This window comes from Amblyraja radiata, chromosome 4, assembly GCF_010909765.2.
Source record: "Amblyraja radiata isolate CabotCenter1 chromosome 4, sAmbRad1.1.pri, whole genome shotgun sequence".
NCBI classification, from domain to species: domain Eukaryota; kingdom Metazoa; phylum Chordata; class Chondrichthyes; order Rajiformes; family Rajidae; genus Amblyraja; species Amblyraja radiata.
In genome coordinates this window covers 113350685-113371183 of record NC_045959.1, presented here as the reverse complement: position 1 = coordinate 113371183, position 20499 = coordinate 113350685, and the positions used below count along the sequence as shown (strand labels likewise).

At 45.6% G+C, this 20499-nt stretch overlaps 1 protein-coding gene across 1 annotated transcript in view; it reads right to left on the bottom strand.

The window, feature by feature from the left end:
* The window catches only part of rhpn1 (rhophilin Rho GTPase binding protein 1), a 45776-nt gene extending 27813 nt beyond the window's left edge, over positions 1-17963 (bottom strand). The window contains exons 1-3 of the mRNA XM_033020415.1: positions 17946-17963; positions 17673-17788; positions 15002-15130 (exon numbers count right to left, since the gene is read on the bottom strand). Coding sequence (XP_032876306.1) covers positions 15002-15130; positions 17673-17788; positions 17946-17963 — 263 coding nt within the window. The remainder of the gene's footprint in view (positions 1-15001; positions 15131-17672; positions 17789-17945) is intronic.
* Positions 17964-20499: the final 2536 nt, after the last annotated feature.

Sequence of the window (20499 nt, the reverse complement as noted above, 5' to 3'; positions counted from 1 at the left end):
CCCCTCATCCTTCTGAACTCCAATGATTTGAAAACCAGCGCCATCAAACACTATACTCCTTGATCCATTTGCTCTAAAGTAGGTGCAGCACATACTTTAGTGTCATCTTCAAACTTACTAATCATGCCTTGTACATTCTCATACAAATCGTTGATATAAACCACAAAATGGGCCCATCACTGATCCGAGGCACACCACTAGTCAGTTTCTGGTCCAAAAAACAACCTTCCACCATCATCCTCCATTTACTTCCATTAAGCCAACTCATCATAGAGTCAGCTCAGTCTCCCTGGATCACATGCAATCTAATCTTCCAGAACAGGCACTATGCGGAAACTTATCAAATGCTGTGCTGATGTCCATATAGACAACTTTTATGCCTTTGCCCTCAAAAACGTTTTTAGTTACTTTAAAAAAAAAAATTTTTATATAAAGTTCAGCAATTCATTTAAAATATTTATGCAATGAATACCAGTTTGTAATTTATAGTTTTTTTTTTGTAGAAACAATTTTTATACATTCGGCAAACCATACCTCAGCCCCCCTCATCTATCACCAGAGGACATTGTTGTACAGTGACCACTGGCCGAGTGGACACTGCATGTCAACGGCAAAAATGAAAAACTTTGCACAAGAGGCAGTAATGCTCAGTTAACCAATCGTGGAGAAGGTACTGATTTTGTGAAAGGCTACACCAAATTTATAGCCTGCTTTTAATTTTCAAGTGCTAAACTAGCTGTTCTCAGTTTGAACAGCAGTCACGGATCTACAATTAGTATCAGTTTTGCTGAGGCTGGAGAATGGAGGAATGTGGTAAATCAAGACAAAGTAGTAGGGGGTAGAGAAAATGCTTCTTCTTGATTGCTATTCAGTGACATTAGCTTGTTATGTTGAGCAGGGTTAGCTGTGATATTTTCTATAGTGATTTATCACTCAGTCCGTTTTCACATCTCCAAAATGGGCCCAAGACTGCACAGTGCACTATGGAACCGCACTCCAGAAAGTTTAAAGGAACAAATAGTTCAGAAAATAAGTTTCAGAAACAAATAATGCACCAGAAACATTTTGCAGTTTCCCTTTCATAAGTCATGGGAGTAGAATTAGGCCATTCGGCCCATCAAGTCTACTCCGCCATTCAATCATGGCTGTCTATCTTTCCCTCTGAACCCCTATTCTCCTGCCTTCTCCCCATAACCTCTGACACCCGTACTAATCAAGAATCTATCCATCTCTGCCTTAGAAATATATCAACTGATTTGGTCTCCACAGCCTTCTGTGGCAAAGAATTCTAGAGATTCACCACCCTCTGACTAAAGGAATTTCTCCTCATCTCCTTCCTAAAAGAACGTCCTCGAATTCTGAGCCAATGACCTTTAGTTCTAGACTTTCCCACTAGTGGAAACACCCTCTCCACACACAAGAATAGTGAAAGTGCATAGAGTGTATGGTTCAATGAGGCCCTACCTCATTTTCCTAAATTCCAGCGAGTGCAGGCCTAGTGCTGACAAATGCTCATCATAGGTTCATCTATTCATTCCTGGGATAATTCTTGTAAACCTCCTCTGGACGCTCTCCAGAGCTAGCACATCCTTCCTCAGATATGGTGCCGAAAATTGCTCATAATATTCTAAATGCGGCCTTACCAGCGCCTTAGAGCCTCAACATTACATGCCTGTTTTTATATACAAGCCCTTTCGAAATAAATGCTAGCATTGAATTTGCTTTCTTTACTACCAATTCAACTTGCAGATTAACTTTTTATGAATCCTGCACCAGCGATCCCAAGTTCCTTTGCATCTCCAATTTCTGGATTCTCTTCCCATTTAGAAAATAGTCTACGCCCCGATTTCTACTACCACTACGATACACTATATTCCATCTGTCACTTCTCTGCCCACTCTCCTAAATGTCCAAGTCCTTCTGCAGTCCCTGCTTTCCCTACACTACCTGTAGGGGAGGGGAGAGAGAAGGGGAGGGGAGAGGAAAGAAAAGGGGAGGGAAGGGGAGAGGAGGGAAGGGAGGGGAGAGGAGAGAGAGAAGGGGAGGGGAGAGAGAGAAGGAGAGGAGAGAGAGAGAAGGGGAGGGGAGAGAGAGAAGGGGAGGGGAGAGAGAGAAGGGGAGGGGAGAGAGAGAGAGGGGGGGGAGAGAGAGAGGGAGGGGGGGGGGAGAGAGAGGGGGGGGGGGGAGAGAGAAGGGGAGGGGAGAGAGAGAAGGGGAGGGGAGAGAGAGAAGGGGAGGGAGAGAGAGAGGGAGAGAGAAGGAGAGGGAGAGAGAGAGGGGGGATAGAGGGGAGAGAGAGAAGGGGAGGGGAGAGAGAGGAGGGGAGAGAGAGAAGGGGAGGGGAGAGAGAGAAGGGGAGGGGAGAGAGAGAAGGGGAGGGGAGAGAGAGAAGGGGAGGGGAGAGAGAGAAGGGGGGGGGGGAGAGAGAGAAGGGGAGGGGAGAGAGAGAAGGGAGGGGAGAGAGAGAAGGGAGGGGAGAGAGAGAAGGGAGGGGAGAGAGAAGGGGAGGGGATGAGAGAAGGGGAGGGGAGGGGAGAGAGAAGGGGGGGAGAGAGAAGGGGAGAGAAGGGGAGAGAGAGAAGGGGAGGGGAGAGAGAAGGGGAGGGGAGAGAGAAGGGGAGGGGAGAGAGAAGGGGAGGGGAGAGAGAAGGGGAGGGGAGAGAGAAGGGGAGGGAAGAGAGAAGGGGAGGGAAGAGAGAAGGGGAGGGGAGAGAGAAGGGGGGGGGGAGAAGGGGGGGGAAGAAGGGGGGGGGGGAAAGAAGGGGAGGGGGGGGGAAGAAGGGGAGGGGGGGGAAGAAGGGGAGGGGGGGAAGAAGGGGAGGGGGGAAGAAGGGGAGGGGGGAAGAAGGGGAGGGGGGAAGGGGAGGGGGGGGGGAAGAAGGGGAGGGGGGGAAGAAGGGGAGGGGGGGAAGAAGGAGAGGGGGGGAAGAAGGAGAGGGGGGGAAGAAGGAGGGAGGGGGGGGGGGGGGGGGGTGGAGAAGGAGTGGAGAAACTTTTAAGAAGCCAGAAAACTTTTAATAAGCCAGAGATACACAGCTGCGAAGTTTGGCGGGCATTTAACATTACCAGTCGGTTATTCTTGGTTCTGAAAACTCGTGCTTACGTATTTTTCCCCTCAATGAGCCAATGAAAATGCCCGGTCAGCAAAGGTGATTAACTAAAACTACCAAAAACGACCTCGACTACCCATAACTACATGGCGACCCCACTACCACTGCACCTACGACTACAGGATTATCGATTTTCTCCATGGCGACCAATTTTTGGTCGCAGAAAAATTCTCAACATGTTGACAAATTTGCATCGACCATACTGAAGCCCCGACTAGTTCCCAGAATGCAAGGAACTCCTCACGACCATGAAGGAGACTCGCCAGAGACTACCAGCGAACATGTGGTGACCATGAGGCGAGTGCAGAGTCTCCTGCACTTGCCTAAAAAGTCGCCTATGTGGGACAGGCCCTTTACGCTACGATTTTCCCAGTCTATATTGGGAAAGTTAAAATCCCCTACTTTAACAACCTTATTTGACCTGCAGCTGTCTGCAATGTCCCAGCACATTTGTTCTTCTAATTCCCATTAACTAATTGGGAGTCTGTAGTATACCCCCAACAAGGCGATCATCTATTTCTTGTTCCTCAGCTCCACCCATATAGCCTCACTAGACGAACCATCCATAATGTCACCTCTGAACACAGCTATGGCATCCTCCTTCACCAGCAATGCTACCCCCCCCTCCTCTTTTTCCCTCTCCTGAAGCTCCTGTACCCCGGAACATTGAGCTGTCAGTCCTGCCCATCCATCTAGTTCTATGTTTCATTCCCATCTTCCTTTCTTATCAGATTCCATCATTTATACTCTTTAATCTTCTCCACTTATCACCTCCAGCCTTGCCAACAACCTTCATCTTTCTCTCCCCTACCTGATTCGTCAGCTAATCAAATTCCCACTCACCTATATCCACCTATCACTTGTCAGGCTTTACCCTTTCCCCACCCCTCTTTTCCAGCTTACCCCGCTACTCCCATCAGTCTGAAGAAGGGTCCTGTCCTAAAATGTCGCCCATCCGTTTCCCACCGCAGACACTGTCTGACCCACTGAGTTCCTCCAGAAGTTTGTTTTTTAACTTATTTTTTTTAAGTGCTGCACAATTATAGTGATGGACCTTGCTTAACAATTCCATATGTACATGAGATAATCAGGTTTTTGCTTGTTTTAGCAGTGCTGCTTGTTTATTTATGTATTGTATTTATTTACCTTTCTTGTACATCAGTGGAGCTGCATACTAAATCTCGTTGACAATAAAAGATATATTATTATATTATTATTATTGTCATGTGCCACTGAGTCATTAAGATAAAGAAAGTCCATTGTAACACACTAGAATTATAATAAAAAGAAAAAAATGGCAAATGTTGCTGATCTTCATCTAATTATCCTGTATTAAGTTACCTTATAACCATATAACAATTACAGCACGGAAACAGGCCATCTCGGCCCTTCTAGTCCGTGCCGAACACTTATTCTCCCCTAGTCCCACTCAGCACTCAGACCATAATCCTCCATTCCTTTCCCGTCCATATACCTATCCAATTTATTTTTAAATGATAAAATCCACTGGGAGCTCATTCAATACAGCTACCATTCTCTGAGTAAAGAAGTTCCCCCTCATGTTACCCCTAAACTTTTGTCCCTTAATTCTCAAATCATGTCCTCTTGTTTGAATCTTCCCTACTCTCAATGGAAAAAGCTTATCCACGTCAACTCTCTATCCCTCTCATCATTTTAAAGACCTCTATCAAGTCCCCCCTTAACCATCTGCGCTCCAAAGAATAAAGACCTATCTTGTTCAGCCTTTCTCTGTAACTTGGGTGCTGAAACCCAGGCAACATTCTAGTAAATCTACTCTGTACTCTCTCCATTTTGTTGACATTTTTCCTATAATTTGGCGACCAAAATTGTACACCATACTCCAGAATTGGCCTCACCAATGCCTTGGACAACTTTAACATTACATCCCAACTTCTATACTCAATGTTCTGATTTATAAAGGCTAGCACACCAAAAGCTTTCTTTACCACCCTATCTACATGAAACTCCAGGGAACTATGCAGTTATTCCTAGATCCCTCTGTTCAACTGCATTCCTCAATTCGCTACCATTTACCATGTAGCAAATTACCTTTGAGATTCTGTCTTAACAGTTCCTGTAATTAGGCAAAAAAAAGAATGGCAACTGGAAGATTAATTCTCTGTGATTTCTGCAATACTGACCCATCCAGCAATGATGCCTTGTGGAGGCTGCCATGTAGCTCCTATATTCATGTAGTTGCTTGAGAATATGATTATTGATTTTCAAATTAAAAGAAAAGGGTAATGGGAGAATGAAGAAGTGAATGGTGGTGGGAGTAGTGGAAAGTGCACTTCTGTAACAAGGCTATTCCAATTTATATTTGTGTTCCATAACAAGTGAAAATGAAAGCAAAATTGTATAATGTGGAAACAATATGTCAAGCAGCAAATAAACAGCGATAAACACTGGTCTATGGAAATTATGGATGCAATTGGACTTGCCATGAAGATAAAGGATTTGTTGAAAAGTTTTAGGTGTGTCCCTCCCATTATAACTCTGTCACGGGGTGAGTACATACATAAAAAGTCAACTTGACCTTTCTGTAAATTTGGATTGGTGTCAAAGTTGCATTCTACTATTGCTAAATTTTGTACTCGGCACGGACTTGTAGGGCCGAGATGGCCTGTTTCCGTGCTGTAATTGTTATATGGCTATTGCAAAGGATAGCTTATCTTTTGTAAAGCTGTTAAATATTAAAAAATAAAAAGTCAGTTTGAAAGCAAGCTATCCAAAATTGACATGGATTTGCAAAAATAAAGCCATGGACTTTAATGAGCTTGTTATTCTTGAATAAGTTTACAAAATTCTTTAGCAGGAATTATAGAATATTGATTAAAAAAACTATTTGGTTATGATTTAGCATGATCTTCAAAAAGTAGTTGTTAATATATTAGATAATGATAACATAAATAGCGCAGAGTAAAACAGAATGTGACTGCTTCTATAAAGATGCTGTAAGATCAATAGGCTTTGAATGTGAAAAGAGTAAGTTCCTTAGACTAGAAGAATGTAAGTGATTTACTATGAGGATCGTATGACTAATGTTCTGACATACATATTCAGGACTTGAATTCGGAAACTAAGGAAATAACATAAACACTTGTAGTGTTTAGGATATTGTCAGAGATGTCTCTATTCCATCTCTTACTAAAGGGATAGAAAGATTGGATGGGATAAAACTACTTAAAAATGTGCTTAAAAGGGTGCAGTATAACGTGGATAAATGTGAGGTTATCCACTTTGGTAGCAAGAACAAGGCGGCAAATTATTATCTGAATGGTGTCAGATTAGGTAAAGGGGAGGTGCAACGAGACCTGGGTGTCGTTGTACATCAGTCACTGAAAGTAAGCATGCAGGTAAAGCAGGCAGTGAAGAAAGCTAATGGAATAGCGAGAGGATTTGAGTTTAGGAGCAAGGAGGTCCTATTGCAGTTGTACAGGGCCCTGGTGTATTGTGTGCAGTTTTGGTCTCCTAATTTGAGGAAGGACATTTTTGCTATTGAGTGAGTGCAATTTAGGTTCACCAGGTTAATTCCCATGATGGCGGAACTGACAAATGATGAAAGAATGGATCGACTGGGCTTATATTCATTGGATGAGAGGGGATCTTATAGAAACATTAAAAATTCTTAAGGGATTGGACAGGTTAGATGCATGAAAAATGTTCCCCATGTTGGGAGAGCCCAGAACCATGGGACACAGATTAAGAATAAGGGGTAGCATTTAGGACTGAGGAAAAATGTTTTCACGCAGAGAGTTGTGAATCTATGGAATTTTCTGCCACAGAAAGCAGTGGAGGCCAATTCACTGGATGTATTCAACAAAGAGTTAGATATAGCTCTTAGGGATCACAGACTCAAGGGGTATGGGGAAAAACAGGAACAGGGTACTGATTCGGGATGATAAGCCATGATCATATTGAATGGCAGTGTTGGCTTGAAGGGCCAACACCCAGTAAAGTAATGTGGCCCAAATGGGAAAATGCATTGCCGTGGAAAGTAAGGGCAGAAACAGGCTGTAGGCTGTGGCTGCAATGTATCATTTACTCTTTTGACTGTAGGATTGTGAACATTCCAATCAAATTGAAAAACAGTATAATATTATATCCTGTGTAAACAAGACATTGCAGTTCACGATGAGCAAATGTTTAGGTGGCCAAGTCTTGGAAGAATTTTAATTTGTGACAGTTGAGATTTTCAAAGGTTGGTTTGGGTGTAATTGATTGCTTGGAATTTCAGGTGTTCAGCATAGACAATAGACAATAGGTGCAGGAGTAGGCAATTCGGCCCTTCGAGCCAGCACTGCAATTCAATGTGATCATGGCTGATCATCCCCAATCAGTATCCCACTCCTGCCTTCTCCCCATATCCCCTGACTCCACTATCTTTAAGAGCCCTATCTAGCTCTCTCTTGAAAGTATCCAGAGAACCAGCCTCCACCTCAGCCTCTGAGGCAGAGAATTCCACAGACTCACAACTCTCTGTGAGAAAAAGTGTTTCCTCGTCTCCGTTCTAAATGGCTTACCCCTTATTCTAAAACTGTGGCCCCTGGTTCTGGACTCCCCCAACATTGGGAACATGTTTCCTGCCTCTAGCGTGTCCAAAAACCTTAACAACCTTATATGTTTCAATAAGATCCCTTCTCATCCTTCTAAAGCCCAGCCGCTCCACTCTCTCAGCATATGGCAGTCCCGCCATCCCGGGAATTAACCTTGTACTCCCTCAATAGCAAGAATGTCCTTCCTCAAATTAGGGGACCAAAACTGCACACAATACTCCAGGTGTGGTCTCACTAGGGCTCTGTACAACTGCAGAAGGACCTCTTTGCTCCTATACTGAACTCCTCTTGTTATAAAGGCCAACATGCCATTCGCTTTCTTCACTGCCTGCTGTACCTGCATGCTTACTTTCATAGACTGATGAACAAGGACCCCCAGATCCCGTTGTACTTCCCCTTTTCCCAACTTGATGCCATTTAGATAGTAATCTGCCTTCCTGTTTTTGATACCAAAGTGGATAACCTCATTTATCCACATTAAACTTCATCTGCCATGCATCTGCCCACTCCTCCAACCTGTCCAAGTCACCCTGCATTCTCAAAGCATCCCCCTCACAGTTCACACTGCCACCCAGCTTTGTGTCATGTGCAAATTTGCTAATGTTACTTTGAATCCCTTTATCCAAATCATCCAAACCTAGAACAGTATAGCACAACAACAAAGTCCCATTCCCTCTCTTTCCCGCCCCCTTCCCTCGCTTGTGCCCCACCTATTTCTCCTTCCAGCATTTCCCCCCTCCCCCCGCTATTTTCCTCCACCTGGCTTCATCATCCACAACTCTTTAAACCTGTCTCACACCTACTGTTTTTATTTCTGGCCTTTGTTTCAATCATTTGCCTGTCGCCCCTCACTTGTGTCAACCCATTACCTGTTTAATTTAGTTTAATAGAGCCTCTCGCCTTTTCTAGCTTACTTCTCCCCCCCCCCGACAATTAGTCTGAAGATGGCCCTTGATCTGAAACGTTGCCTGTCCATTTTCTCCAGATATACTGCTTGACCTGCTGAGTTACTCCAGCACTTTGTGTCCTTCGGCCCAGAATGTCCATGCTGAACATAATGCCTAAATAAACTAATCTCATCTGCCTGCACATGATCCAGGTCCCTCCAATCCCAGCATATCCATGTGCCTATCCAAAAGCCTCTTAAATGCCACTTGCGTATCTGTCTTCACCACCACCCCTCTAGCAGTGTGTTCCGGCACACAACATGTGTACATGCAAAATGCCCCTTGCGTCTCCTTTGTCCTTCTCACTTTAAAACTGTGACAATTCTGGGAGAAAAGGCACAGATTTTTCACTTTACCATACAATATGATATGATCAATTTTATTAATCTCAGGAGGGAAATTGGCCTGCCAACCGTCATAAAACACAACAGGATACATGAAACATGAAATTGTATATACTTCCACCAGGTCTCCCCTCAACCTCCTGTGTTCTTGAGAAAACTAACTAATACCCCCTAATCCAGGCAGCATTCTGGTACACCTCTTCTGCACCCTCTCCAAAAACTCATCTAGTCAAATATCAGCAGGCATGAAGCTGTTCCTGAATCAGACAATATTTAAGGTGCCGAAATGAAGAGTGACAAAGACGCTACTGGGAGATCAAGCAAAAAGGAGCTTTCAAGAGACAAAAGCATTCAGTGAAAGCAATAATTAAACTACTAATGGGTGTATGGTATTTTTTTGGATAATTCTGGCAGCATTTCAACCAAGCAGTAATCTGTAAGAACATTAGTTTTGATCTACAAGAGACAAGAGACATTTATTGTCACATGCACCAATTGGTACAGTGAAATTTGTGGTTACCATACAGCCATACGAATAAAAAAAAAGGACACAGAACACGATAGTCTTTAACACAAACATCCCCACACAGCGGAATCAAAGTTTCCCACTGTGAGGGAAGGCACCAAAGTTCAGTCGGAAGGCACAGTTGTTCACCCGTGGTCGGAGCCTCCCGAGCCCCCCGCTGTCACCGCTACGGGCCGCCCGATGCTCAGGCCCTCTCGCCGAGATGATGGAACTCCGACGTCGGAACGGGAGAACATTCTCAGCGGCTTGGACCTCCGAATCGGCCACTTCCTACCGCTCCTGAAGTCCACAGCGCCCCCGCAATGGGATCCCAGGACTCCACGAGGTTGGTCAGCTCCGCCCACGGCTGTGCTCCGCAAACCACAGCTCCCCGATGCTGAAACAGCAGGCCCAACACCCCGGAGCTTCAACGACGATCCGGGTACGGCATCGCCCACTCCACGGTGTATCCAGCGCTGCGCCGCTGCTGAAGCTTTGGCCGGTCTCCGGCAGAAAAGGCAGCGCCAATCCAGTTGTGATGCCACGAAGGGGGGGCAAGGACGTGACTCGGAGAATAGACGCATCCTCGCCAGGAGGTGACTGGGAAACGGTTTCCCCCTTACCTTACCCCCCCCCCCCCCGCCCCCACATAGAATTACTAAAAAAATCCTCCAAAACATACTTTTAAACAAAAAATTTAAAAAAGATAGAAAAACAGATGGACTATAGGCAGAGGCTGTCATCATGCGGCGCCCCTAGTGGCTAACGAGAGTCTGGGCAAAAACGCAGTCAGGAGGAAGAGGAAGGAGATTCTGCAACGCGAGTTTAGAGAGTTAGGAAGAAGACTGAAAAGCAGGACTTCTAGGGTTGTTATCTCTGGATTGCTTCCAGTACCTCATGCTGTTGAGGGCAGGAACAGGGCGATAAGGGATCTTAATGTGTGGCTGAGGGGCTGGTGCAGGGATTTAGATTTATAGACCACTGGGATCTCTTATGGGTTAGGGGACCTGTGCTTGACTTAACATGAAATGGATTGTTGGCCCTGCACTCACTGTACTTGACTTGTCTTGACCCACAACACCCATGCTAGCGCTCCAGAACCCTATTGGAATTGGAATTGGTGGAGAGGTGGAATATTGCGTTGGGGACCAGCCCTCCCGTGTGAACCTGGGACCCAACGGATCCCACTTAGTCTAGTATCCTATGTAAATGTGCTGCATGACAATGCCTAAATCTAAGTACAGCTGGTAATTCACAAATGTCTTCATCACCAGCTGTGCTCAATTACAAGAAGCAATACAACAAAGTAGTAAACTAATGTAAAATCATAAAGTTGGGTGAGGCTAATCTTTAAACTCATCCACTGTAATTTTTTATTTGATCAAAATTAACAACTCAGTGATTGCTCAGTATTTTATTGTACTGTAAACAAGTTCTACCTTCTCTTAAACACGTCAAATATTTTGCTCCCAACACCCACCAATGTCCCAGCCACCCATCGTCCTCCAGCTTGTGGACCTGGAGCCCAAGGATGCCCTTGATTTTTAAAATTTACATTATTCTTTCAAACTCCTTTACAGCCTTTTTCAATTTTCCTTTTGCGATCCCCTCATCCAGTTTGAAGCATCCTCCAACCTATCAGATGCTTTCAATTCTAGCCTCATCATCACCAAATTTAATAACTGCACCACAAATTACTGTATATTCAATTCCCAGTCTTCTAGACTTCTCTTAAAAACACTTAAAACCTCTTTGACCAGGATTGTTGTCAGATAACATCCACCAAATGTTCTTTGAAAGGTGCTCCCAAGCGACACCTTTGTTTTATGACAGAACATCATAATTTTCGTACCTTTATTTGAAAACAGAACTACAGATAGAGTCGTATAGTCAGAGAGCCCTACAGCATGGAAACAGGCTCTTTGGTCCACCTTGAACATGCCGATCAAGTTGACATTCTGGGCTAGTCCCATTTGCCCGCATTTGGAAGGAAAAGGTTGAGAATGATATGGGCCAAACACAAGCAATGCGACTAGCTCAGGTAAATATCTTGAATGGCATTGATGAGCTAGGATGAAGAGCCTGTTTCCATGCTCTATTACTCTATGACATCAACATGAAATAAGTTTTATAATTGTAAATCTTTCATTTTACAATAAAGCCGAAGGTTGCATTCTATTGACATATTATGTTATATTGCTGAGATTAAGAATTTAATGAAGCAATGGCATACTGATTCATGGAAATAGACCACAAGATATTGCTGACTTTACCTTGCACTAAATGTTATTCCCTTATCATATATCTATACACTGTAAATGGTTTGATTGTAATCATGTAGTGTCTTTCCCTTGACTGCACAGCAGACACAAAAGATTTTCACTGTACCTTCCGGAAGTGGCGGCGCTGTTAACAGCTGCGGCTCGCCTGCAGTCCGTCTCTTTTTACTTTTTTCTGTTGTTTTTTTGTGTCTTGTTTTGGTTACGTTTTAGTTTGTTGGGTTGTGTTAGGGAGGGGGGGGGGGGGGGGGTGGTGAAACATGTTCTCTGTCTCTTCCTTCGGAGGAATGCGACTTTTTCGTGTCATATCCCTCTTCTCGGCCTCTGTCTGCGCTGAGGCCTAATGGCGGAGCTGGCGGCCTCCAGCCTGCGACTGACCCCGAGGCACCGGAGGCAGAGCCAGCCAGGACTCACCAACGAGAGGCTGGTCGTCTTCAGGGCTGAGGCAGCGGTGGCCCGACTTGCTGGTGCGGCGTTCTGGCTGTCGGCGGCGGCCTGGAGCTGATGCAGCGGGGCTCGGAGCTGAGACTGCGGGACCCGGAGCTGGGGCGGCGGCCTGGAGCTGGGGCGGCTGCCCGGAGCTGGGGCAGCGGCCGGGAGTGGAGACTGCGGGACCCGGAGCTGGGGCGGCGGCCCGGAGCGGAGACTGCGGGACCCGGAGCTGGGGCAGCGGCCCGGAGCGGAGACTGCGGGAGCTGGGGCAGCGGCCCGGAGCGGAGACTGTGGGACCCGGAGCTGGGGCAGCGGCCCGGAGCGGAGACTGCGGGACCCGGAGCTGGGACAGCGGCCCGGAGCGGAGACTGCGGGACCCGGAGCTGGGGCAGCGGCCCGGAGCGGAGACTGCGGGACCCGGAGCTGGGGCGGCGGCCCGGAGCAGAGACTGCGGGACCCGGAGCTGGGGCAGCGGGCCGGAGCAGAGACTGCGGGACCCGGAGCTGGGGCGGCGGCCCGGAGCGGAGACTGCGGGACCCGGAGCTGGGGCGGCGGCCCGGAGCGGAGACTGCGGGACCCGGAGCAGCGGCCCGGAGCGGAGACAGCGGGACCCGGAGCTGGGGCGGCGGCTCGGAGCTGAGACTGCGCGAGCTGGGGCAGCGGCCCGGAGCGGAGACTGCGGGACCCGGAGCTGGGGCAGCGGCCCGGAGCGGTGACTGCGGGAGCTGGGGCGGCGGCCCGGAGCGGAGACTGCGGGACCCGTAGCTGGGGCAGCGGCCCGGAGCGGAGACTGCGGGACCCGGAGCTGGGGCGGCGGCCTGGAGATGGGGCGGCTGCCCGGAGCTGATGCTGTGGTGGGCCGTCTCGGAGCGGAGACTGCGTTCCGGCTTTCGGCGGTGGCGACATCACCACGGAGGTCCGCTGGACTGGAGGGCGGCATCTCCGTCCTGGATCGATCGCCTCAGCGCAGAGGGAGAACAAGGAGGGAAGAGACGGAGACTAAGACTTTGCCTCCATCAGAGTGAGGATGTGCTTGGTGAACTCACTGTGGTGGATGTTTAATTTGTGTTTATTGTATGTTTTGTTTTTATTGGTTCTGTGTATGACTGCAGGCAACGTAATTTTGTTCAGACCGAAAGGTCTGAATGACAATAAAGGAATCTAATCTAATCGAATCTACACATGACAATAAACTAAACATTCCCTACAAATTTCCATTAATTTCACATTTTTGTTTTATAGAATTTCCACGAATACCACAATAGGATCACCCAGACTTACACCACAGGGTGCAATAAAAGAATGATAGAAAGCTTAATTTGCAATGAATAGACAATAGGTGCAGGAGTAGGCCATTCAGCCCTTCGAGCCAGCTCCGCCATTCAATGTGATCATGGCTGATCATCCACAATCAGTACCCCATTCCTGCCTTCTCCCCATATCCCCTGACTCTGCTATCTTTAAGAGCCCTATCTAGCTCTCTCTTGATAGTATCCAGTGAACCGGCCTCCACCGCCCCCTGAGGCAGAGAATTCCAAAGACTCACAACTCTCTGTGTGAAAAAGTGTTTCCTGATCTCTGTTCTAAATGGCTTATCCCTTATTCTTATACTGTGGCCGCTGGTTCTGGACACCCCCAACATCGGGAATATGTTTCCTGCCTCTAGCGTGTTCAAACCATTAATAATCTTACATGTTTCAATAAGATCCTCTCTCATCCTTCTAAACTCCAGCGTATACAAGCCCAGCCGCTCCATTCTCTCAGCATATGACAGTCCCGCCATCCCGGGAATTAACCTTGTGCACCTACGCTGCACCTCAATAGCAAGAATGTCCTTCCTCAAATCTGGAGACCAAAACTGTACACAATACTCCAGCTGTGGTCTCACTGGAGCCCTGTACGGTTGTTACATGGACCTCACAGCTAGGAGACACTATTAACTAAACAGTCAAAGCAAACAAAAAACCATTTGAATAATGAAAAGAAATGGAACCAAGGTATTTAAATTTTTCTCCAAGCGACAGTGAAACATTACTCTTTTATTGCCAGTAGTTTTGATATACTACCTAGTTTTTTTAAACATGCAACCTTCATCTCAAATTATATTTCAATAGCTAATTAAAATAGATATTAAATAAACAAATCACAAATTAAAATACAACAGGCTCTAAAATTATTGAGAGATGCAGCATAGAAACTGGCCCTTCAGCCCACTGAGTATGCACCAATGTAACTCAAGAGAGAGTTAGATTTAGCTCTTAGGGCTAAAGGAATCAAGGTATATGGGGAAAAAGCAGGAACAGGGTACTGATTTTAGATGATCAGCCATGATCATATTGAATAGCAGTGCTCGCTCGAAGGGCCGAATGGTCTACTGCACCTACTTTTCTATGTTTCTAACCCATTTTATTCTTCCCATGTTCAGATTTGTCCCGTCCTAGACTTTACCATTTACTTACAAACATCTAGTGGTCAGTTATCCTACAAACCCGTATGTCTTTGGGATATGGGAGGAAACCAGAGCACTCTGGAGGAAACCCATGTTATCATAGGGAGAATGCGCAAACTCCACATAGACAGCCTCCAAGGTTAAGATTGATTCAGAGTATCTGGAGTAGTGAAACAGCAGGTCCACTGACTGAAGAACAGTGAAACTTTTTTTGATACAATCATTTTATATGACAGCCTGTAGCTGACATACCATGTGCTTCCAACGTGGCAAATTAAATGTCATCATAATAAAATTTCCTGGGAAAATATCAACAACAAATTACAGGAATAGGATAAAATAAACATGAATAAATTACTTCTCGTTCTGATATACTTCCACTGAGCTGTTCAGTTCCTCAAGTTCCTCCTTCAGCAGCTGCAAGTTAGAGTTCACAAAACTCAGTTCCAAAGCCACAGTCTCCTTCACTTTGTTGTTGGTCGTAGCTCTGCAATATTATTAGACATTTAAAATTATTCAAAAGTGAGCACGATAACAATTTTAATATTCATCCTTTGTAAATCCACAATCAATAAAAAAAACACTACAGCCCAAGACCTTAAGTACAAGTTGAGCAAATTCTTGCAACCAATCAGATGTTTATAGCCAACAACAAAATTGAGCATACAATTTGAAATGCAATTTATTACAGTACTGAGGCAATGTCAAGTTATCAGAGGTAAATGTAAAAGATACTACACAACATGGAAGAAATAAACACACCATAACACAAGTTCACAGTCTAATCTATGTTAATAAATAAATAAATATACAAGGGATGTGAATTCCAGAAACTAACAGTATACATAAATTGATATTGTTTTTGGTTCTCTAGATGTCATGAGTGGGTGTATCATAGGGTTCAGGCTTTTACTATTTATTGGTTTCTTCAAAATGATTTGGTGAAGAAATCAAAAGATCCAGTCAATAAATTTGGAGCTGACTTTGGAGGTTGGAAGGCAAGTTGTAAAGTGGATAAAAGGAGGCGACAAAGGGACATAGATAGAGTGGACAAAGATCAATTCTCTCAATCAAGTATCTCTGAGAGGAAGCATCAGAATTGGAAAGGCCAATTTCTAGTCATGCAGTACTGAAATACATATGGTGTCACACATGAATTTCCAAGTCATTGTTTTGTGTACAGACTGGATTATTGGAACTTAGTTTATGTTTTTGATAAAGTTATAGGTTTTTTTCCTTAAATATCCCAGTTAATTTTACATTTTCAAAAAAATATTCATAAGGTAACATGAAAAGTCACCATAATTCATTTAATTCCATGGGATTAACAGGAATATTCAATTCTGCATGCTTACTGAACACATAACAGGCTAAATTCTTAGACAGAAGGAAATTATTTCCCATTGCAGTTACATGTGGAAATCACTGTTGAGTGGATGCCTATAGAGATGGCATTTGAGTCACTACTCCTCACCATTGTCATCAATGGTTTGAATAAAGTACGGGAATAGTGTAGGGGAAATGTCCACAAAGTCCCAGATGACAAGAAAGATATGAATGTTCAAAGCATTTTGCATACCAGAGAAAAGCCAGTACCACATATAGGTACATCATGAATCTGTTGAGTGCAAGGTCAAGGTGTTAAAATGAATGTTTACTTTGGAGATACAGTGTAGAAACAGGCCCTTCGGCCTATCAGTCCACGCCGATCACCCCAACACTAGTTCTATCCTACACACAAGGGATAATTTACAGAAGCCAATTAACCTACAAGCCCGCACGTCTTTGGAATGTGGGAGGAAAATGGAGCAGCCAGAGAAAACCCATGCGGTCACAGGAAGAACGTACAAACAGCACCCGTGGTCAGGGTTGAACCCGGGTCACTGGCGCTGGAAGGCAGAAACTCTGCGACACTGAGCCGCCCGCCTAAATGAATCAATGAATAATTGAAGGTCATAAACAGAGGATTGTGGCTTTAAAAATACATAGCTTTTCAGTACTTTGTCAAGATGACAAAATTCTTCAGGGGTTGGACAGGCTAGATGCAGGAAGATTATTCCCGATGTTGGGGAAGTCCAGAACTAGGGGTCATAGTTTAAGGATAAGAGATGAGAAAATCATTTTTTACACAGAGAGTGGTGAATCTGTGGAATTCTCTGCCACAGAAAGTAGTGGAGGCCAGATCATTGGCTATATTTAAGAGGGAGTTAGATGTGGCCCTTGTGGCTAAAGGGATCAGGGGGTATGGAGAGAAGGCAGGGATGGGATACTGAGTTGGATAATCAGCCATGATCATATCGAATGGCGGTGCAGGCTCGAAGGGCCGAATGGTCTACTCCTGCACATATTTTCTATGTTTCTATGATCAAATACGAAAAGAAATACAATCACATCTTTGTAAAAGTTCCTTTTAGGCCTCATTTAATATATTGTGTCTAGTTGAACTCCCATTGGTGAGCAATAGAGCTCCTGCAGACATTTCAGATCATAGTAAATATCAATAACATCTTAAAAATTCATAATAGACGAGGGAAGCTGGAGCTGTTTTTGTTTGAAAAAAATGTCACATGTTAAAAGTCAAGAATTTGGTTAACTTTATAAAATAAGATTTTGGTTAATATGGATAGTTTATCTGTTTCACAGTATTTTATTTGTAAAGTATTTAAATTTGCTATACCAGCATAGAACTACGAAGATGTTAGAATGATGTTATGTAACCTCTCCTAAATAAAAAATAAAGTACTAATGACCCAATAGATTCAAAAGGGACATAGATGAGTTTCTAAAAGTGGTCAGTATAATTCTGAACAGAAGTCTTGCTATGTTGTTCTTCTAAAGTGGACAAAAATAGCCTTCTGACCAATTCATTAAACTTTGTATGAATGAGAACTTTCACATGACCATCATGTATGGGAAGATATTTGTGTTCATCATAATACTGCACAAAACTGGGTTTCTTTAAAAAAAAAAATACACTCATACATACATCCAAAGTAATCTGTTAATCGTGACAAAACACCAACACTCACCGAAATAGATTTTCAGCTCCAGCTCGCATTAGCATCTCCTTATTAATCTGCAGGTTAATCCGGGCTCGGCGGTTTTGCAGTTTGCTCCTCTGAGTCTGAGCAAAGGGATCACATCCCTATAATCAAATTATAATGGAGAAGAACATCCATTCAGTCCACAGTGCTTGCCAGCTCCTGAGTAAAACCATGCTATTTGTCTCATCCTGGTTCTTTTTTCTACTCTCCTATAAAAACTGTCCTGTCACTTACAGTGCATTCAGAAAGTATTCAGACCCCTTCACTTTTCCCCATTTTGTTACTTTTGAGCCTTATTCTAAAATGGATTAAATTCATTTATTTTTAAATCATCAATATACACACAATACCCCATAATAAAAATGCAAAAACAGGTGTTTAGATATTTTTGCAAAGTAATTAAAAAAAAAAAACTGAAATAAGTATTCAGACCCTTTACTCAGTACTTTGACGAGACACCTTTGGCAGCGATTACAGTCTCAAGTCTTCTTGGGTATGACGCTACAAGCTTGGCACACCTGTATTTGGGTAATTTCTCACACTCTTCTCTGCAGATCCTCTCAAGCTCTGTCAGGTTGGATGGGGAGCGTCGATGCACAGCTACTTTCAGGTCCCTTCAGAGATGTTCGATCGGGTTCAAGTCTGGGTTCTGGTTGGGCCACTCAAGGACATTCACACACTTGTCACGAAGAAACTCCTGCGTTGCCTTGGATGTGTGCTTAGGGTCGTTGTCCTGTTGTAAGGTGAACCTCCGCCCCAGTCTGAAGTCCAGAACGTTCGGGAGCAAGTTTTCATCAAGGATCTCTCTGTACTTTGCTCCGTTCATCCTTCCCTCGATCCTGACTAGTCTCCCAGTTCCTGCCGCTGAAAAACATCCCCATAGCAAGATGCTGCCACCACCATGCTTCACCGTAGTTCTGGTATTGGCCAGGTGGTGAGCAGTGCCTGGTTTCCTCCAGATTTGACGCTTGGCATTCAGGCCAAACAGTTCAATCTTGGTTTCATCTGATCAGAGAATCTTGTTTCTCATGCCTTTTGGCAAACTCAAAGTGGGCTGTCATGTGCCTTTTACTGAGGAGTGGCTTCCGTCTGGCCACTCTTCCATAAAGGCCTGATTGGTGGAGTGCTGCAGATATAGTTGTCCTTCTGGAAGGTTCTCCCATCTTCACAGAGGAACTCTGGAGCTCTGTCAGAGTGACCATCTCCTCCCTGACCAATGCCCTTCTCCCCCGATTGCTCAATTTGGCCGGGCGGCCAGGTCTAATAGTCATGGTGGTTCCAAAGTTCTTCCATTTAAGAATAACAGAGGCCGCTGTGCTCTTCGGGACCTGCAATGCTGCAGAAATAGTTTTATACCCTTCCTCAGATCTGTGTCTTGACACAATCCTGTCTCGGAGGTCTATGGACAATTCCTTCATCTTCATAGCTTGGTTTTTGCTCTGACGTGCACTGTCAACTGTGGGACCATATATAGACAGGTGTGTGCCTTTCCAAATCATATCCAATCAATTTAATTTACCATTGGTGGACTCCAATCAGGTTGTAGAAACATCTCAAGGATAATCAATGGAAACTGGATGAACCTAAGCTCAATTTTGAGTGTCACAGCAAAGGGTCTGAATACTTATGTAAATGTTATATTTCAGTTATTTCTTTTTATTTACTTTACAAACATTTCTAAACACCCGTTTTCGCTTTTTCATTCTGGGGTATTGTGTGTAGATTGATGATAAAAAAAAATGAATTTCATCAATTTTTAAATAAGGCTGTAACATAACAAAAGGTGGAATAAGTGAAGGGGTCTGAATACTTTCAGAATGCACTGTACCTTGTGAAAATTATTAACTACTAGACCAAGTGCAGACACGTTGGGTCTGTTCCCCCAACGTGCGGTTGTGGGGGGGGGGGAGGCGGCATGCAGCATCACACACTAACTACCCCCCCCCTCCCGCACTCACGCTAATGGAGGGGAGGAGAGGGGAGAGAGAGAGAGAGGGGGGAGAGGGGGAGAGAGAGAGACGGGGAGAGAGAGGGAAGAGAGAGAGAGAGGGGGAGAGAGAGAGAGGGGGCGAGAGGGAAGAGAGAGAGGAGAGAGAGGGAGGGAGAGGAGGAGAGGAGGACTCGAGGGGAGAGAGGGAAGAGAGGGGAGAGTGGAGAGGGTGGAGAGGGCGGACGAGGGGAGAGGGGGCGGAGAGAGAGAGAGGGGGGGAGAGAGAGGAGAGAGAGGAGAGAGAGAGGGGGGGGAGGACTGAGAGGGGGGAGGAGAGGGGGGAGAGAGGGGGGGGGGGAGAGAGAGGGGGGAGAGAGGGAGGGGGGGAGAGAGAGAGAGGGGAGAGGGGGGGGATAGAGAGAGAGATGCAGGAGAAGAAGAGAGAGAGAGAGGGGGAGGGAGAGGGGGGAGGATGAGACGAGAGAGGGGCGGGAGGGAGGGGGGGAGACAGAGCAGAGAGGGGGGAGGAGAGAGAGAGATGGGGGGGAGGAGAGGGGAGAGAGAGGGGGGAAGGAGAGAGAGCGAGGGGGGGGAGGAGAGAGAGAAGGGGGGAGGAGGAGAGAGGGGGGGAGGAAGGGAGAGAGAGGGGGGGAGGAGGAGAGGAGGGGGGGAGGAGAGAGAGAGGGGGGGAGGAGAGAGAGAGGGGGGGAGGAGAGAGAGAGGGGGGAGGAGAGAGAGAGGGGGGGGAGGAGAGAGAGGGGGGAGGAGAGAGAGAGGGGGGGAGGAGAGGGAGGGGGGAGGAGAGTAGAGAGGCGGGGGAGGAGGACGAGGAGAGGGGGGAGGAGAGAGAGAGAGGGGGGAGGAGAGAGAGAGGGGGGGAGA